At 47.1% G+C, this 20,158-nt stretch overlaps 2 protein-coding genes across 2 annotated transcripts; both read left to right on the top strand.

The window, feature by feature from the left end:
- Nucleotides 1-1,295: 1,295 nt before the first annotated feature.
- Nucleotides 1,296-9,937, top strand: LOC136541586 (coatomer subunit gamma-2). Its single transcript, XM_066533528.1, has 18 exons — nt 1,296-1,562; nt 1,780-1,877; nt 2,027-2,077; nt 2,459-2,572; nt 2,661-2,861; nt 2,970-3,071; nt 3,279-3,386; nt 3,465-3,695; nt 5,911-6,161; nt 6,257-6,428; nt 6,812-6,967; nt 7,065-7,115; nt 7,333-7,473; nt 7,553-7,753; nt 7,847-7,978; nt 8,062-8,235; nt 8,979-9,218; nt 9,610-9,937. The coding sequence occupies exons 1-18, from the start codon at nt 1,514-1,516 to the stop codon at nt 9,802-9,804; spliced, it is 2,667 nt and encodes an 888-aa protein (XP_066389625.1). The 5' UTR covers nt 1,296-1,513; the 3' UTR covers nt 9,805-9,937.
- Nucleotides 9,938-15,550: 5,613 nt separating this feature from the next.
- On the top strand, nt 15,551-17,255 carry LOC136545499 (UDP-glycosyltransferase 91C1-like). Its single transcript, XM_066537515.1, has 2 exons — nt 15,551-16,045; nt 16,245-17,255. Exons 1-2 carry the CDS (start codon nt 15,557-15,559, stop codon nt 17,253-17,255), a joined length of 1,500 nt encoding a protein of 499 aa, XP_066393612.1. The 5' UTR covers nt 15,551-15,556.
- The last annotated feature ends 2,903 nt before the right edge of the window (nt 17,256-20,158 follow it).

Raw genomic sequence — 20,158 nt, 5'->3', positions numbered from 1 at the left:
ATAAGATACAAAATCCATTTAAAGCTATTAAGATTGTAAGACTCTTCATATGACATTTCTTCATAATATGTCTTCATAAGGGTTGCGACCAATTTTATCTTAATCCTTGAGAAAATCCTTCTTCGGCTTGTGCCTTGAATTATTTCAACACATAAGTGCATAACTTAAAGTCACTACAACTTTTGATCCTACAATGATTTGATTTAGCATTGCATAACTTATTATGGCATGATTAGTTCCTCGATGTTAATCAAAGATTTGTTTCTTCACCATAGCATTGGTTCCTTGGCGTTAAGCCGTTCGCTTGCCCTTGACCCTTGATTAGTACCTCGAAACCAAATCCTTGCTTAATACTTCACCCTATCTCTGACATCAAGTGTTACTTTGCATCAACACATTCATTTGAAATCCATTTCTTCAGTATCATAATCCTTGCTTGAATGTTTTACTTCTATTTCAATGTTGTGATCAACGAAACTTTCATACTGTGTTTCCTTGAAATACTAATTTGTTACACAACTCTATTCTTTCTTGATTATATTCATGGCCAAACAAAGCAATTCCCTTGGATTCACCATTGCTCTTGACCACATGTCTTGATGTATAATCAATCTTGACTAATACCAATAAACTATCTATATTTTTCTCATAAATACAAGTAAACCATCATTAGATCAAAATATATATCTTTTCCTTCGTCCCTTTTAATTTATCAATGCAAGCTTCCGTTGGAGATATGACATGAGCTAGCAAGATCATTTCATTCATATTGCAATGAAACATAATCGGAACTCATCAAATTCATTAGTGTTTTAATTGTTTTGTCAGTCAAACACCAAAACCACTAGAGAGTTTAGATGCACTTTCACTTAGTCTAAGCTTAGAATTACACTCGTTAAGGAGAGAGAGAGAGTGTATCTTATACTCGAAATCATACAATAATTATATATTGTATATAAAAAAGGCCAGACCTAGTACTGGAGGCTCCCACATGAGTGGGGTCTTGGGAATGGATAAACCGAAACCAGCCTTTTCCCTGCAAAATCTGCAGAGAAATAATTATATATTGTATATGAAACTAAAAATGGATGGACCCATATTTATCTGCATCTTCTATTGATGGTACAATGATACCATCGGTGTATTGTTCACCTTTGAATTTGAATTTGAATTTCATCTTGGTGGTGTCATTTTTAAATAAACAAGTATAAAAAAATAACAAATATGATCAAGGCGTCGGCGTCCACAGTTGAATTGCATCCGTAGGAAAGGAAACGCTGCTCAACGACTGGCAGGGTGGTACCTACCCCTTCCCCTCTCTCTCTCCCCCAGTCCTTTCCCGGCGCCAGATTCAGATCCATGCCGCACGCTTCTCCATTCCTGTAAGCTCCGCGCCTCCTCCACTCCAAATCCAGCGAGGCCACCGCCCGGGCCCCGGGGAAACCCCCTCGCGCCGCCGCCGCCGGCTCGGGCGCCCTCCCGCGCGAGAGTCGCCCCGACAGCAGCCGCAGCCATGGCGCAGCCGCTCGTCGTGAAGAAGGACGACGACCTCGACGAGGAAGGTGCGCGCGCGCGCGTCAGCGCCTCTCGTCTGTCTCGCCTCGTTCCTTCGTTGCGCGCGTGTGCGCCTCCGGTTGTGTGTGTGTTGTGCCCGTGCGCGCGTTTATGTGCCCAGATCCGTGCTCGCAGCGCCCTAGATCTGGCGCGTTCCGGCGCGGATCCCGGCGTCCGTCGCCATTGCGGTTGACTGATTGTTCGCATGCTTGGCTGCTGCTGCAGAGTACTACTCGCCGTTCCTCGGCATCGAGAAGGGCGCCGTGCTGCAGGAGGCCCGCGTCTTCCACGACCCTCAGCTCGACGCGCGGCGATGCTGCCAGGTGCCTGTCTCTGCCCAATCGTGTTTCATCCCCTCCCCACGGGATCTCGCGATACCATCTCTCCAAGCTTGTGCGAATGTGAATTCGAATGCATTCGCGGGCTTACATAAATGACTGTGGTTTCTCTTGCTTTCTGCCTGCATCTGTAGGTTATCACCAAGCTCCTGTACCTGCTCAACCAGGGTGACACCTTTACCAAGGTACAGTCGCACATCGTTGATCTTACCGTGATCATAATTTGGCTGGTTTTTTAGATTCAGATTGCCAGTACTCGTCGTATATCTAAAATTCTTGTGAAGTTTGGCCATAGTTATTGTCCTCTAAAAGGAAGTTGGTACCTACAAAGTTAGGTTCAACACCTGGTACCCTGAATAACATTAGGTGAGGAGTTGCTTGCTAGCTTAATGTGCAGAGAGTAGACCTTATGCATGTTTCGAACACTACAAGTACAAAGGGGATCTGAGAGTACATATAATCACATGTTATGTAGTGCAGTTTCTTCAATACATTAGTGTGCCCATTGAGCAGAGTCTAGGACATGTGCTACTTGATAGTTTTACATGAGTGGAAAAAATTTGTAGGTTGAGGCCACAGAGGTCTTCTTTGCAACAACCAAGCTGTTCCAGTCTAAAGATGCGGGCCTTAGGAGGATGGTGTACCTCATGATCAAGGAACTCTCGCCTTCAGCTGATGAGGTTGGTGAATATATTGGTTGCTACTATGTGGTTCGGCACATTATGTGGAATGTGGGAATGACTTTCATTTGTGATCTATTGGGTGTAGGTCATCATAGTAACAAGCTCTTTGATGAAGGACATGAATAGCAAAACCGATATGTACCGTGCGAACGCTATTAGAGTTCTTTGTCGTATTATCGACTCAACTCTTCTCACCCAAATCGAGAGGTATCTGAAGCAAGCCATTGTTGACAAGAATCCTGTTGTTGCCAGTGCAGCCCTTGTTAGTGGCATCTACTTGCTTCAAGTACGTCCTGCAATTATATTTGGTGCTCCAGTTGGATATATCGTTACTAGTTGGTGGCAGCTTTAGATCCTTCTGATTATGTTTTCTGCATGTTTGTATTATTGGCAGACAAGTCCGGAAGTTGTAAAAAGATGGAGCAATGAAGTTCAAGAGGCTGTGCAGTCAAGAGCTGCTCTTGTGCAGTTTCATGCCCTTGCTCTTCTTCACCAAGTGAGTTCAACATTTGGTGCTTCTTTTGAGTAGGATAGATAGGAATATCCATAATATCCTCAACCTCGATGGTAAAATGAATCAGACGCTTGGCAAATTAGTCAGCTCTTGTTTGTCTGCTACTTATGCAACATGGAGCACTTTGATAAGCTCAAGTTGTTTGCTAATGCACAAATACATTATAATCTCATCTACCTGACGTTTCAGATTAGAAAAAATGATCGGTTGGCGGTCAGCAAGCTTGTCACTAGCTTGACCAGGGGTTCAGTTCGCTCTCCTTTGGCCCAGTGCCTACTTATTCGCTACACAAGCCAGGCATGTGTTCCATATCTTCCAGATCTAATGTAGATAGAATGATAGATCATTGGTATCTGAAATATTTGGCATCTACAGGTGATTAGAGAGTCTGGTGTGAACCAAGGTGGAGATCGTCCTTTCTTTGATTTCCTTGAGTCCTGTCTCCGGAACAAAGCAGAAATGGTCATACTTGAGGCTGCAAGAGCAATTACTGAACTGAACGGTGTCACAAGCCGTGAGCTTACACCTGCAATTACTGTGCTGCAGTTGTTCTTAAGTTCATCCAAACCTGTTCTCAGATTCGCAGCTGTTCGCACACTTAACAAGGTTGGTCCGCTGCTCTGCTTATTTCTTTACACTAGCTGTTCTTGATACTATGCTATTCTCATTTAAGTAGAACTGTTGATTATGTAGTAGTTTCCAATAAAGGATCATTGGCTTTCAAATGTCTGGGATTCTTTTTTGTCTCAGAACTATAATAACACAGCAATATTGGTTGCATCCTGTGCTTAATACTTATTTTGGTTTATGATGGAGTTTCCATGAATGGTGCCAAATAAGTTAAGGTCTAAATCTCCAGTATCTAAATAAATTTTTTAACACAACATTCATTTCGTGCTTTCTTTAAATTCTCTAAGTAGCCAGGTAATATAGCTGGAAGATAGGACCTGCTGATCTATCATCTCCTTGATTGTTCAGTCATGTTACACATGCTTTGTGCTTCAACAACTATTTCATTGAATTCTTGGCTCTATGTTTGTTTATACATTTGTGATCCATAACAGTTGATCCTTGGGTAGGACAGAGACATGCCATCTGGTTACTGGACTGAATGCCATTTGTTTGATGCAAGACCAGACATTTCAGAATGACATCTTTTATCTAACATGTTTTGAATCTGCTATTTTTATTTGGGGAATTTTGTCGTGGGACATCAGACAAACGTGGTATTTGCTGGTAGACACCGCCAACTTAGAAATATGCCCAGTACCATTATAAAATCACGTTTCTTTGCCACCAGACACCGCAGCAATTAAAATATTAATTTTCACAGTTTGGGAGTGAGAAAGGGCAGTGAAAAGACCATATTGCCCCCGTGGTCATCTTCCTCCTCCAGACTCCACCCGATGAGAGGTCCGTCCATGTCCTTCGATCGTCGGCGCTGCATCTGACGGCTGTGCGTGCCTTCGCCGCCCTAGCAGCGTAGTCCGAGGCGGACCTCGCGCAGCTCGATTCGGCACAGCACGGCAGCGTGCCTACCCGTTTGTGCGCGGGGAGGGCGCTCGCGCTTGGCTCGGCCATGGCCGGGACCTCGCGATCGCCAGAGCTGGCGGCAGTGGCGAGAACGGCGGCGGAGCTGGCTCCTCCCGCGTGGCATCGGCTGGACTCCTGCGCGAGGCCGGGGCCGGAGGACAGGCACGGCGGGCGCGGGCGGCCCTGCTGCCTCGCCGGAGCCGGGCGGGCGCGGCCTCTCCGGAGCTGGGCGGCGAGCTGGCTGGGCGCCGGAGCCTGCAGGTGCGCGGCCATGGCGGCCTCTCACGCGGCACGCGCGGCCGGGGCTAGAGCTGGCAGGCGCGGCCGCGCGGCCTGCTCGTGGTGGCCAGCTGAAGCGCCGCCGCGAGCAGGTAGCCGCAGAGTCCAAGGCCACGCCCCCGACGGAGGCCAATGGGAGCACGCAGCAGTACTCCATGTTCTTCTTCCTCCCGGACACGCGTGACGGCCTCTCGACCATGGTGGACATGGTCACCTCGTCGTCAGCGTACCTGTACGGCATATTGGCCGAGATGAAGGAGAGGCCTGTCAGCATCAAGCTGCCCAAGTTCGCAATCACCTTCAGCTGGGGTGACCTCAAGGGCGACCTCAGTCGGCTGGGCCTCTCGCTGTCGTTCTCGCCGGAGGCTGCCGACCTGAGTGGCATGTGCAAGGGGGACGATGGAGACCAAGTAGTCACCGGCGCTGCACGGGGGCCGACGTTCCTGTCCAAGGTTGCGCACACGGCGGTGGTCAAGATGGACGAGGTGGGAACCGAAGCTGCCTGCGTTCGAATAGCCGGTGAAAACTAGAGGTTGAAGACGAGGGCAGTTTAGACATTTCTTCTGCCTTCTCTCTCCTCGAAACTGAAAAATGAATAAAATAATCAACGCGGCCTCTCTCGGCCAAGAATCACAAATTTGTAATGTCCACTGGCAAATTTCGACGTTGGCGGTGTTCCCTGGCCAATTTCCTGTTTCTTCAGTGTCCCACAGCAAAATTCCCCTTTTTATTTCTATTGCATATAGGGAGCAACAGATGATAAGAGTGCAACATTGAGTTATCTTTTACTTTTTGTTTGTTTGGTGATCATATGCATTTTCATTATGTTGTTTGATCTGTTGTGGAAAATTCATCTCCCCTACTGGAAAGCTGTTTTAGTGTTCTGGATTTGCTGTTGGATTAATAGTTTCCTTACTGATAGTATGGCCCAGATTGCCTGTAGTGTTCTTATCAGAATCATGGTTGATTCCATTATATTTACTGACTGCTCATGTGAACAATTGTACAGGTTGCATCAACTCATCCTTTGGCTGTCACAAATTGTAACATAGACATGGAGAGCTTAATCTCTGATCAGAACAGGAGCATTGCAACCCTTGCGATTACAACACTGTTGAAGACAGGCAATGAGTCAAGTGTTGATCGTTTAATGAAACAGATGACCAACTTTATGTCAGACATAGCTGATGAATTCAAGATCGTTGTTGTCGAAGCAATAAGATCCCTGTGCTTGAAGTTTCCTCTGAAATATCGCTCATTGTATGTACATAGAAGCATATCTTGCACTATTATTGTTAAATATCGTAAACTACCTTTTTCATCTATAAGCATTAATTTCCATTTATCTTTTCCAGGATGAACTTCTTGAGTAATATTCTACGGGAAGAGGGTGGATTCGAGTACAAGAAAGCCATAGTTGATTCAATTATTATACTCATTAGAGATATTCCTGATGCAAAGGAAAGTGGTTTATTTCACTTATGTGAATTCATAGAAGACTGTGAATTCACCTATTTGTCCACCCAGGTAATCATCAATTAATCATTCTGCAGGCATATAATTTGGAAAATAGTTGTAAGATCGATTTAATTTCCTTTTTGTAAATATGTTATTTTTCTTTTGCTTCTGTATATACAATAGGCTGATCAAATTGAAATAGTGACCGCTGAACACATTTTATTTCTAATTATATATCTTCTGCTGTGAGCTGTCTAAAGATGGTTATTTTCTGCTTCTGTAGATATAATGAGCTAATTGATTTGAAACCTGCAACTGAACTCGTTTTGTATTTTCCTATGTTAACACTGACATTTATGATTATGGACTAGTAAAATATCTATTCATAAACTACTTTAGTAAGTCAGCTGATTTCTTCATTGTAATCAAATTGCTTTTTAATCTCGTGGCAGATACTTCACTTTTTGGGAAATGAAGGCCCAAAAACATCAGATCCCAGTAAATACATACGTTATATATACAATAGGGTGATACTTGAAAATGCTACAGTTCGAGCTAGTGCAGTCAGCACATTGGCAAAGTTTGGTGCCTTGGTTGACTCACTCAAGGTTCTTACATGATTTTTTATACTTCAATGATGTTCTTGCTGTGCAATGTGTTTCTGATCTGTCAAATGTCTATTGCACTTACAATCTTTTTATCCAGCCTCGCATATTCGTGCTCCTGAGACGCTGCCTGTTTGATGGGGATGATGAGGTTAGCGCAAAACTTTTCCCATGAAGATAGTTCTATGCTCTGTTTTTCATGATTCAATAACCCTTTCCGATGTGCGCCTTCCTCATTTACTGTTTTGCTACCTCATTTTAACTTAATTGTAAAGCAAAAGTTATATTTAGATAAATGACCTTGCTTGATTCTTCTTTTTTCAGATAGAAATATTTCCTTGCTGATGTTTGATATGCTTACCTTGTAGGTGCGTGACAGAGCGACCCTTTACCTCAAATTGTTAGGTGGGGAAGCTACAGTTGGTGAGACAGAGAAGGATGTGAATGAATTTCTCTTTGGCTCACTTGATGTTCCACTAGTAAACTTGGAGACGAGTCTGCGGAATTATGTATGTCTTGGTCACTTGGTTGTAATTATGCTTTTGCTCTATTATCCTTGTATCTTATGTTATCATTATTTGTTGACAGGAACCTTCGGATGTACCTTTTGATATTTCATCTGTTTCGAAGGAAACAAAATCCCAACCCCTTGCTGAGAAAAAGTCTACAGGCAAGAAATCAGCCGGTCCGGCATCTGCTGTCAGTGGCCCTGTTTCTACTGTTGATGCTTCTTATGAGAAGCTTCTTTCATCCATTCCGGAATTCGCTGATTTTGGAAAGCTATTTAAGGTTGGTATATATTATTTGTCCTATCAAAGATGTGCATTATGGACCTGGCTGAATCTCATTTCATGTGCTGTAACTTTTTGTTCGCTCTTCCAGTCATCTGCACCTGTAGAATTGACTGAAGCTGAGACCGAATACTCAGTAAATGTTGTGAAGCATATTTTTGATGGACACGTTGTGCTCCAGTACAACTGTACCAATACAATTCCTGAACAATTGCTTGAACAGGTATGTAACTTCTTTCATATTTAGGTTTACATGCATATGTTGTGTTTTCATGATTCAGTGCCTTTAACTCATCAATTCCACAGGTAGTTGTTTTCGTTGATGCTTCTGAGGCTGATGAATTTTTAGAAGTTGCTTCGAAGCCTTTAGAATCATTACCATATGATTCTCCTGGACAGACCTTTGTGGCTTTTGAAAAGCCAGAAGGTGTCATTGCCACCGGCAAGTTCTCAAATATCCTGAAATTCATTGTTAAGGAGGTATGTGTTTTTCTTGCTCCTCCCCATTATCTTATATTTTTCTATGTGCATTTTGTGTGAGGTGAGGATAAGTGCCCATGAACAAATGGAAGGCATTCTTGACACCTTGGCTACTCCAGAAACCAGTGCTTTGTTTAGCTTGCGATGTTTATATTAAAAAGTTGTTCAGTTCCAGTTTTTGTTCCTTTTGGGAAAATGCTGAACCAGGCCTTGCCAATGGGAAGAACCATTCCTACCGAACAAAGAAGGGAGGCCATGTATGAAAGCTTATCATAAAACATGATAATTTAAATGGAACTATCTGGTTCTCCAGCCTAAGGTCCCTTGTAGTCATACCAGTAATCATGGTTGAACTTACTTTTTATCTGTAATCTTTGATTTAACATAAGATAGTGTTTTGTCTAAACTTTGGTTGATCTGTACCTAAAATGTTCTGAACTGGAAATCAGCTCTACCTTCTTTGTTGCTATATGCAGTTATGCACTAGTATATTGAGCTTCAGGGTCCTTTTGAGTTTTCAGTGAAATTCTTAAATCTGTTAGTTGGATACTTGGATGCCCTTGACTCCTTGCAAATGCACTAATCTGGGATCTACATCTGTGTTTGTACTCTTCTGAATAAGATCATCATACGGCATATATACACTTAATCGGTTCAGATAATTTTGTGAAATGCTTTCCTGCTTTTCCATTTGAAGCGGCAAATGATAATTTGTTGATTTTGACTCATTTGTTGTGTTTCAGGTTGACCCATCCACGGGTGAAGCTGAGGATGATGGTGTTGAGGATGAGTACCAGCTTGAAGATCTTGAAATTGTTTCTGCTGATTATATGTCGAAGGTGGGAGTATCTAACTTCCGAAATGCCTGGGAAAGCATGGATCCGGAGAGTGAGCGGGTTGACGAGTATGGGCTTGGAGTAAGGGAGAGCTTGGCTGAGGCAGTAAGTGCTGTTATAAGCATCCTCGGCATGCAGCCTTGTGAGGTTAGTCTCCTTCATCATTCTTTTTCCAATCGAATGAATGCCATGGTCATATAATAATAAGTTGATTTTGTAATAAATTTGCTTAAAAAGTTATATAGTGGTTTCTACCTCGTCGAGAGAAATTGCAGGATCTAGAGCTTTTTTTTTAGAAATTTCCAAAGGCCTGTACCAATTAGCAGTCCTGGTCACTAATAAGTTAAGTCTTATCCCCTTCCTTGATATTGACAATTTTTTGATTCCTATAAAATCTAGCAGTATTGATAGTTCAAGCTACCCTCAGCTCAAAGGGTTATCGTCTTGATTTGGAACCCTGTCTGTATTTATGCCCAATGCAGGAATTAGCATTGCTTTTCACCTTAAAATGATGACTTGTTTCACCTTTGGTTTGTAGGGAACTGACGTGGTCCCAAGCAATTCAAGGTCGCACACTTGTCTGCTCTCTGGCGTGTTTATCGGTAACGTGAAAGTCTTGGTGAGACTGTCATTTGGAATCAGTGCACCAAAGGAGGTGGCCATGAAGCTAGCAGTTAGATCTGATGATCCAGAGATCAGTGACAAGATCCACGAAATTGTCGCTAATGGCTAAGAACACTAGTAGAATATTTTTTTTGACTCTTTTTGTTTTGGCTTTCATGCTACGGGAAGCTTGAGGGGATTCAATTAATTCTAGTATATGTAAGCTTGGTTTCCAGTTGGATCCAACTTTTGTTGCACCACCATTCTTCCTCGACACAGTACAACAGTTTTTTTTTTGGTTGATTTGGATCTGTACAATTTTCCTTACACACCGAGAACTCATAATAGTATATGCAATAATATTAAGTAAAGTTTTGTTGGTAAAATGAAGCATATTGCACGTCACCAACAAAATCTTGTATTCACGAGGTAACTGCTTAAATTCGTTCAATAAGGTGCGACTTTCACCTATGCTTTGGTTCTATTTCGTTCAGTTGTGAGTTTAGAAAAGTTGCTGTGAGCTGTGAAAAAGGTGAAAGTTAATCTGAGTTATGTGTGAAAAAGGTGAAAGTTGATCCGAGTTATGTGTTGTGGAGAAGATGTAAGCTGTTGGTTGAAATAACCATAAAATCAACCCTCTATGTTTCTGACATCTCTTTGTTTTCGTCTGTTATTTTCACCAATTTTGAAAAACAGAGAGCCAAAAATAAGATCCAAGACACTATCTTCCTTGAAAATGGCTGTGAAAAATCTCTTTGTTTTCACCTATTTTACTATGCAGTGAAAAGCAGCTTCTCCTTCAAGCACTTTTGTTGATGCTCTGCTAAAAGCACTTTCTAGAACACAGCCTTCAACTCCTAGAAATAGTCAGCTTCAACTGTATGTAAACCGGTTAGGAGGGAGAAGAAATAGGTCAATGGTTAGTACAGCTCAATTTCACCAGTGAAGTGATTTTTTTGGCTTTGGTTTTATAAAACAGCTTGGTGAAGCTAAAGCTGTTTTTCTTTTAAAAAAAGTTTGGTGAAACGGCTTCTAGCAAAAGAAAGCTAGAAGCTAGCATTTTCATTTCACCCAACTTTACCTAGGAAATCGTGCATGTGAGGGAAGCGGAAGAACAGCTAGAGAAGCGGTTTCAATCGGTCTATTTGGTAGAAAAACTGAAAACCAGCTTTGTGAAGCTTGGACAAAAACGTTAATCTCTCCGTTCCAAATTATTATGATATAATAATATGTTTAGATATATAGTAGAATGGATGAACCAAAAAAAATCAAAGGCACTTATAATTTAAAACTAAGGGAGTACCAAACAGGCCCGTAATCAGTTTTCAACTCTGTTCTTTGATATTTGGGGCCTGATTGGTTGGCTACTAAAATTTGCTATGCTCAAGATTCAGCAAGAAAAAAGTTGCTAAAACTTGAGCAAAAATATTTGCCATAGATTTAGTATGGCAATTGTGAGGTGTTGATAAATTTTGATACTAAACCAAATGGCTGCGAAAATCTTGGCTTGCATAAGCTTGACAACCAAATTTTAGCTACCAACCAATCAGGCTCGTGATCGTTAAAAGTGGAGGTACCAAGGGGTCATGTTGTGATGTTGATATGACTAGAAGGTTGAAGTGTGATTGTCTCCATGTCACTCGATCTTCGGCCTGTTTGCTTGCTCGTATATAATTGTGGATCATAAGCTGAAATAGTATTTTTCTCTCGCACCAAATCAACCGGCAGTAAATAATCCACGATCGTTTATGGCCCGCTGAACAGGCTGGTTGTTGTTTAGTCAATTATTAGATCAGCATTCATCCGTCTATGCGTCCGCGGTGGAGGGGTAGGGCCTCATTGGCGGCCCGGCCCGGTGCTCCGCGACAACTACAGCCCCCCTTTGGCACGGCTCATCCAAAACGGCTTCACCGGTGAAGCTAGAAAAGCTGGCTTTTCCCGGCTTCTAGTTCATTTTAACCCCGGTTTACAAAACGGATTCACGCTACAGTGCCTCAATTTGCACAAAATAGATGAAGCCGAAGCCGGCATAAGCCGTGCCAAAGAGGTCCTACCTCTCCTGCCAGTCTGCCACAGGCCACAGCCTCATTGCCACCTGGGTCATTAACCCAACATGGCTATTCACTGAAGTGAAACTTCCCAGTAGAGTTGGACAATAATGTGGCATCTTGATGAACTCCAAGTAAGATCAACCAATCCGTGAAGGAAGACGTCGGTTGCAGGGTCATCACCGGCCGGAGAATCAACCGTAGCTAGCACCACCAATCATGACAGGATTAGCCTACATGGCCGGCGGCTGCTAGTGCTGCCGATGGAGACGTGACTGGTTGGCCGGTTTATCAGCTAGAATCTACACGTTTTTTCTTTTAACACCAGCCGAACAGGTCCATGGGCTATGAGGGATCCAATCACACAACTGTTGAGTTTGCTTTGGATAGACGAGCGTTTCAGTGATTTCCGCGATAGGACCCAATCACACGAGTGTTGCTGCGGCGGCCAGGGAAGGCCAAGTCTGGGAAGAGACTCCTGTAATTGCGGCGCTTCTCCAACCTACAAGGACAATGATCATTGCTGTGCTGTGGGATCAAACCGAGGGACTCCTGAGCCGATGGACCACGAGCCGAGCGCCGGCATCATGACTCAAGCCGAGCGGAGGAGTCTTTGAAACGCACGCACATTTGTCACCTATTGAGCGGCAGTATGCACGGAGTCTCGGTGGGTACTATATCCACCCAGTTTTTTTTCCTGCTTTTGCTGACAAAGAAAGAGCTGATCATAACATAAAATTCTCTCGCCACTGAGTAAGAGGATCTCTTATCTTCGGCTTGACTTTGATGGAAACCAATCCAGGCTCTTCCTTGAATGTAGTTTGGATGGCATGCCAACAAGATCCAGCTCGACTAAGATCCAGCTTCCTCGAGTGAGATAGCTTCTCGGTAAAAATCAGATGTTACTCTGCCACTCGAGTCTCGACTCCCGAGGTTAAACCTCGGCCCCAGAAGTGAGATAAAGATGGATCCAAATTAAAACATTTTACTAGTAGAAGATAATGGAACAAGATGCAGACACGTCGGCTACCACGTTACCCCACGTGAATTCATGATTATATCTCTTATACGTACTATTATCAAATCAATGATCAGTGGTCGCGTCAGGTTAAATAAATGAAACGCATGGTCCACGCAGTTATAAATAGGGGCAATTATGTATTTGGCATCGGAACAAATCAATCTTCTTTATTTAGTACTAAAAATTTTAAACTTTCTTATTTGACATCGAGTTAAAATTTTCTTCTCTAAATGGCACTTCTGTCCATTTCCATCAGTTGACTACATTGGCTCTGTCATTTTGAACTTTCTTATTTGACATCGAGTTAAAATTTTCTTCTGTAAATGGCACTTCCATCCATTTCCATCAGTTGACTGCGTTGGCTCTGTCATGTTTCTTTTGAAAGTACAAAAATGCCCCTTCTCTTCTTTGACACTGCTTCGTTCCGTGCAGACCTTGTTTGACACTGCTTCGGTACTGAGTACTGTGGCAGACTGGCAGTGAGGTGGAGTGCTGGTGCGTATCGTAACGGACTACCAGAAATGGGAGGCTCCAACGACCACGTCCGCCGGACGTTGTCCCTACCGTGGATGGTGCGCGTCCAGCTGGCCGCGCTCGCGCTAGCGCACCTTCGGGACGGCAGCGTCCAGCACCTTCTCTTCTCCCTCGGCGACCTCAAGTCTGGCACCACGTCCCGCATGGACGCCTCAGGGGTGCGCTCCGCCAACGTCACCATCGACGCCTCCCGCAGCCTGTGGGCACACGTCTTCTCCCCCTCGCCCGCCGCGGACGCCGAGCCGGCCCCCGTTCCCATCGTCATCTACTTCCACGGCGGTTCCCCGCGGTGTACGACGACTGCGTCGCGGTGTACGACGACTGCGTCGCGGCGCTCCGCTACCTCGACGCCAACGCCGGGTTCTTCCAGTGGCAGATATCGACGAACCACCTGAGCGCCGCGAACAGGGGCGCCAGCGCCGCCATGAGGCGGAAGAAGTGGCCCTTGCTGCGCCGCATGCTCCACCGGTGCGAGTGTGCCTTGCAGAGGTGCTTGACGCACTCCCACCGCAGCGGCGGGTCCATCCGGCCTAGCCGGTGCGCGATGAGCGTGACCGCCTCCCGCCTCAGCGTCTCTTGATGCACGATGGACAGCGGGCAGTGGTAGTGCATTGGCGGCAGGTGCGGCTGCGCATACGTCTGGAGCAGGCCCAGCGTCGACGTGCTCGAGAACCACACGGCGAGCTGGAGCTCGCCCATCTTCTTGATGCCGCCGCCGTGGAGGGAGATGAGAGGGTACGCGTGCATGTAGATGCGGCCGGTCTCGAGCGTCGACAGCCGGATGCGCACCTTGCCAAGGAGGATGTTCTTGACGGGGTCGTCGGACACGAGGCCACCCTTCTCGCCTATCTGGCAGTTGTGGAAGACGGTGACGGTGAGCATGGTGCAGTGGTCGTGCACGTCCCAGAAGCACTGCTGGTGGAACCGTGGCGCGAGGTTGTCGATGACGGTTTGCGTGCGAAACCATTTCACGCCGTACTTGGCCACGCAGTAGGCGTCGCACGCATGGAGCTTAGGTCGAACGCGCTGTGGATGCCGAGCTCGATGAGGCCAATGGGCGGCCGGTGGCACCACAGCTCCCTCGCCGCGGTTCAGAGATGACGCGATGCTCCTGGAGCTCAACGCGACGCCGGTCATGTGGCTCCGGGCGTGGGATGAGCGGCGGCTGTGTTGCGTAAAACGCGACCTCTCCTGCGCGCAGCAGCAGCACGCAGGTGAGCGGAGCTCGCGGCCTCGGCGGCGTGCAGAGGACGCGGCCGACGTGCTGCTGCTGCTCGCCCGCATGACTGTGCTGCATGACGTCGGAGCTCCCAGACCGACGTGCTGCTGCTTGCCCGCATGGCCATGTGGCCGCTGCGGCGGCGGCTTGCTAGCTCGCCCGCTCCACGCCGTCCGCCGCCCAGTTCGCTCGCTTCACACCGGCCGTGTCCTCGGCGCGCCGCCTAGGCCGCGAGCTCCACGACGGCCGTCGATGGCGAGCAGCAGCACGTCGGGCGAGCTCCGCGAAGACCGCGTGCTCCGCGCACCGCGCGCCCAAGCCGCGAGCTCCCTGGCTGTGTGCTTCGCGCGCCGCCAAGGCTGCGAGCTCCGCGCGTTGCCCGGGCCGCGTGCTCCGCCGGCCACGTGCGCTCGGCATCAAACGCCGGCCGAGCCAGCCACGATGTGCTATGATCTTAAGCCATGATGTTATGATGACGGCATATACTCTCCTTCTTTTTTTAAAAAACTAAAAGATAAATACCTTCAAAATATAAGTTACGTATTTCAACCAGCAGTCATCCTGAGCCATGCATCCTTGATCTATGGCCGAGATGAAAGGAAGAGTGAAGGGCATAATCTGTACCTGCTATTATCAATTTAAAATTTATTAATTATTTATTTGCCGTCTTCAATTATCAAAAATTCACATTTTAGTTCAAAGTATATTTATGATATTTATAATTTTCTTATTTGACAATCTGTCTATTTATTTTTTTCCTATTTAGCACCATTGATTTTTGCTGCAATCAAGGGTATTTATGTCATTTTGCTAGCCATTTGACACTGTTACTGTCTAAATGGACGGCAGTGCCATGTACGAAAGAAAATTTTAACTCAATGCTAGATAAGAAAGTTTAAATTTTCTAGTGCCAAATATAAAAGACCGATTTATTTTAGTACCAAATACATAATTATCTCTTATAAATATGGACAGCTCACTCCCGTAGTCCCGTCTATATCAATACTACTACTGTGCATTTCGCTCCAAAGAGTACCCAGCTCGCTGAGCAGAAGCAGCCATGGCCCAAACCGAGCAAGAAGGCGGCGCGTCTCCTGATCCTCCTCATCATCTCCACGTCGTGGTGTTCCCATGGCTGGCGTTCGGGCACATGATCCCGTTCCTCGAGCTCTCCAAGCGGCTGGCGCGGCGCGGCCACGCCGTCACCTTCGTGTCCACGCTGAGGAACGCCGCCAGGCTGGGCGCCGTCCCGCCGGAGCTGTCTGCGCGCCTCCGCGTCGTCGCGCTGGGCCTCCCGGACGTCGAGGGCCTCCCGGACGGCGCCGAGTCCACCGCCGACGTCCCGCCCGAGAAGGTCGGCCTGCTCAAGAAGGCCTTCGACGGCCTCGCCGCGCCGTTCGCCGACCTCGTCGCCGCGCTGGCCTGCGCCGACGCCGACGCCGCGGGCGGCAGTGGCGACGCTGTTGGGGTTGGGTTCTCGAGGAAGCCCGACTTTATCGTCCTCGACTTCGCGCAGAATTGGATCTGGCCAATCGCCGAGGAACACGAGGTACATTACATCATGTGCTCCACTTGTTGCTAGCCACATGTGATGTGATACGTTCCGACAAGAAAATCTCGGTTTTGTGAGACTTGTTTACTCCTGTATTCGATAGGGAGATTCTGATCAAAGTTAAACCGTTAACATTTACTTCGAAAAATTATTTTTTACTGATCTAATTGTTTCTTTCTTAATTCGTTTGCTGTAGATCGCGTGCGCCATCTTCCTCATCCTGCCGGCGTCGATCTTGGCGTTCCTGGGCCCGCGGCACGAGAACGAGGCGCACCCACGGACGACGACGGAGGACTACATGGTGCAGCCACCGTGGATCCCGTTCCCCACCACCATGGCGCACCGGCGTCACGAGGCCGAGGCGATCGCCGCCGTGTTCCGGCAGAACGCGTCCGGCGTGTCGGACATGGACCGGTTCTACGAGATGCAGCGCCCCTGCTGCCGCCTCATCGTCGTCCGCAGCAGCCCCGAGGCGGAGCCGCGGCTGTTCCCGCTCCTGACAGACCTCCTCGCCAAGCCCGTCGTCCCCTCGGGCCTCCTATTGCCCGACGAGGTGGCTGACGACGACGCTCCTGGCGGCGACGAGTCGTTCTCAGACGTCATGCGGTGGCTGGACGAGCAGCCTCCGCGGTCGGTCATCTACGTGGCGCTCGGGAGCGAGGCGCCGGTGACGGCGGACCACGTGCGGGAGCTGGCGCTCGGGCTGGAGCGCTCCGGCGCGCGGTTCCTCTGGGCGGTCCGGCGCCCCGCCGGCCACCCCTCCGGCGGCGCGCTGCCGCTGCTCCCGGACGGGTTCGAGGCCCGCGTGGCGGGGCGCGGGGTGGCGCGCGCCGGGTGGGTGCCGCAGGTGCGCGTGCTGGCGCACGCCGCCGTGGGCGCGTTCCTCACGCACTGCGGCTGGGGCTCCACCGTGGAGAGCCTCTTCCGGTTCGGCCTCCCGCTGGTGATGCTGCCGTTCGTCGCCGACCAGGGCCTCATCGCGCGCGCCATGGCGGCGCACGGCGTCGGCGTCGAGGTGCCCAGGGACGAGCACGACGGGTCGTTCCGCGGGGACGACGTCGCGGCGGCGGTGCGGCGGGTGATGGCGGAGGCGGAGGGTCGGAAGCTCGCGCGCAATGCCAGGGAGCTGCAGAAGGTTGTCGGGGATAGGGCGAGGCAGGAGCAGTACGTTGATGATCTCGTCGAGTATTTGCAGCGCTACAAATGAATTTTGTCTGTAGCCGTTTTCAGTGTTGTTTCCGTCAGGCTCAGACCTGTACACGAATAAGGGCGATGGTTGGCGCATCGCTGACGCTGGGCCTGGGGCCTCGTCCCTGAAAGGCTAGAATCATTCTCGCCGCGATAGCGTTTGGCAGAGCTCCTGTCCTGACTCCAGATTCTTAAGAGAATCACTGCATGGTAGCCTAACGGTCAAACGAAAAAACCAGAATCCATCCAATAATTCGAGAGATTCAATCTTCACTTTCGTACTGTGACCGGGAGCGACAAACACGTGCTCGCGCAGTCGCGCTCCCACAGACCCACCTTGGCTCAACAACATCCGTGTTTTATCAATTTCTCCATCCACACCGATTATCAATTTCTCCATCAAGCCACCATTGCCACTCATATATGAGAAAAATATCCCTCTCCCTTCCCCGTCCCATCCGTTCCCACCATCTTGTGGACTCCCGACATTAGTGAGAGGAGAAGGAAGAAAGAGGATTGAAAAAAAAATGCTGCTGGTTTCCCTTTATTTGACTGATTGAGGAGAGGTTTTGGAATTTAGGGTTGAGAAAAAAGTTCAGAAAAAGAGAATTAAAAAGGGGATCTGCTAGAGCTATATTTTTTTCACCTTAATCCCCTCTATGCAAAAATATAGGGAAAGGAGATCTCTTTTCTCAATCTGATGAAGTTGGTCTTAGATAGAGAGGTGCCTGCCTGTCCTGATGTCCAGATGGCTTAGAGCCATCATGACTTAGGGGTATACGTGCCTCGTGTCGTGCTAACCTGCAAGGGAGAGATAACGAAGATAATAAGTGACTAAGGTCTTCTCCAACGTGCCAAGGTGGCCTATTGCCAAAACTTCCACCTTTGCGTCCAGCCTCTTTGTCATGTAAGTGTCTCTACAGTATATTAGATATGCGTGCAGTGGTAATAAGCGTTTTATCAAGTAAAAGTGCAAAGAAGTCACTCAGAGCGCGCGTTGGTGAAAGCTCTATGTTTGGTTTTGGTAGACAACTAGTGGACTAACCTTTTTGCTAAGTATGTGATTAAGCTAGGTTAGATCCGCATCAAGTTTGAGAGAAAGGCTTGGAGATTGATGAAGGGTGATTAATCCAATGGAGCAAGCTCTCACTTGAATACAAGAAAGAGAAAAAACGAAATCCAAGTTGTGAAGGCAAAGGTATAAATAGAGATTTTGTTTTCTGGTTAAAGCGCAATGGAGTGCACGATCAGATTTAGGATAGACAACAGTACTATTAAAAGGGGAGCTCTAAAGTCTAATCGGTTATCTAAGTGCCACTAGGTGTAAAAATATATTGCATATGCATTAGACCTAGTGACATGGTGAGAATCAAGTGAAAAACCTTTTGAAAAATATTTGTGAAAATACTAACTCACTTGCATGTTTGTTAGAACACTTGTGGAGTTGGCACATTTAAAAAAGGGGTTGAAACGAAGATAATCGAGACGTCTCTGGTGGACCATCAGATTCTGCCGATGGGCACCAATGGAGCATATGCTATGTGTAGTGCAAAGCTAGAGCTAGGGTTTGCCACTAGATTGTCCCGTGATCAACTGTAGGACCCATCGGATCAAATGGTAGGTTCCCTATGGTGGGACACATGGCAAGTAGAGATGACACACAGGAAATTTCAAAGGCTATAGCGTTTGGTCCGATGCAGGGCGTCAGATCATTCCAATGGTGGAAACCCGTCTTTGGAACCTCTCTGGATGGCATCGGAGTGAGGAGTGCTTTACTCTGATGGTCACCTATAGGGCGGCATCGGAGCATACGCTCCACTTGCCGTTGAGTTTAGTAACGGCTAGTTCTGACTAGAGAGCGCACGCAGGCATCAGAGTGTACTCGTACAACAGCATTGGAACATATGCTACGACACCATTTTGCCATAGCACATACTCTGATGATGGTAGTCTAGAGGGCATCGGAGCATCCAATGTGCCCGTAGATAGCCAAGTGAGAAGCCCCAACGGCTAGTGTTCTTACGGGGCTTTAAATAGGAGTTGGCTAGGTGGTTGAGCTCTGTCTTGGCATTCTAATTCTATACAGATTTTGTAGAGTGATTCTCTGAAATGAACTAAGGGTCTGGGAGCTGAAAAAGGTAGCTTCTTCTGATTATGTGAAGTGATTCTCTATCCTAATTTTGAGAGTTTATCATAGAAAATCATAGAGAATCACTTTTAGCCACAGAATCACTTCTCTTGGAGAATCAACTCCTATAGAGAATACCTCAGGCCCTAAGCAGACGAAGACCCTTGTGAGCATCCAAGAACACCTCCCACTCATCTCTTGACTTGTGCTTCATCCAAATTGAGATTGCGAGAGATCTAGGGCATTTGCTTTAGGGTTTTTGCATCTAGTGGTACTAGTTCATCGATTGTGATATAAACTTCTTGTTATTCTTGGTGGTTGCCGTCACCTAAACGGCTTGGAGCAGCTTGAGGTCATTGAGGAAGATTGGTGATTGTTCTTCGCCTTTGACTAGTGCTCTTTGTGAGATGTATTGATCCCACCTCTCGGAGTGCAAAGGGATACTCTAGTGGAATGCTTGTGTCTAGTTGCAGTGCACCATTTGATTGATCCTTGCGACACCAAAGTTGTGGGTCTAGCTTGTCATGCTAGTTAGCACGTGAATCATCTCGTGGGGCCTTGCCATAACAAGGACGTAGGTTGCCGGCAAACAACTAAACCTCAAGGACATATCTTGTGTCATCACTTGCCTTTATTGGTTTTCCTTCTACTCTCACTTGTATTTACAACCATTTCTTGCTTGTGAGTGCTAGTTGTTTGCCTTGCTAGCTAGAGGAGCGTAGTTGCTTTATTTAGTAGCTACCTAGTGTAGCTCTTGCTAGTTAACTTGTGTGGTGTTGTGCTCTAGACTAAAA

The sequence above is a fragment of the Miscanthus floridulus genome, chromosome 3 (genome assembly GCF_019320115.1).
Source record: "Miscanthus floridulus cultivar M001 chromosome 3, ASM1932011v1, whole genome shotgun sequence".
NCBI lineage: Eukaryota > Viridiplantae > Streptophyta > Magnoliopsida > Poales > Poaceae > Miscanthus > Miscanthus floridulus.
The sequence above is the reverse complement of the archived record's forward strand: the minus strand, read 5'-3'. Positions and strand labels throughout refer to the sequence as shown.

What these genes read in the sequence shown, in the direction of transcription:
- LOC136541586 (XM_066533528.1), top strand. Translation starts at nt 1,514, where the DNA reads ATGGCGCAGCCGCTCGTCGTGAAGAAGGACGACGACCTCGACGAGGAA. An exon ending in TGAAATTCATTGTTAAGGAG is followed by an intron (nt 8,236 to 8,978) that starts GTATGTGTTTTT and finishes GTTGTGTTTCAG; the next exon opens with GTTGACCCATCCACGGGTGA. An exon ending in TCGGCATGCAGCCTTGTGAG is followed by an intron (nt 9,219 to 9,609) that starts GTTAGTCTCCTT and finishes TTTGGTTTGTAG; the next exon opens with GGAACTGACGTGGTCCCAAG.
- LOC136545499 (XM_066537515.1), top strand. Translation starts at nt 15,557, where the DNA reads ATGGCCCAAACCGAGCAAGAAGGCGGCGCGTCTCCTGATCCTCCTCAT. An exon ending in CAATCGCCGAGGAACACGAG is followed by an intron (nt 16,046 to 16,244) that starts GTACATTACATC and finishes CGTTTGCTGTAG; the next exon opens with ATCGCGTGCGCCATCTTCCT.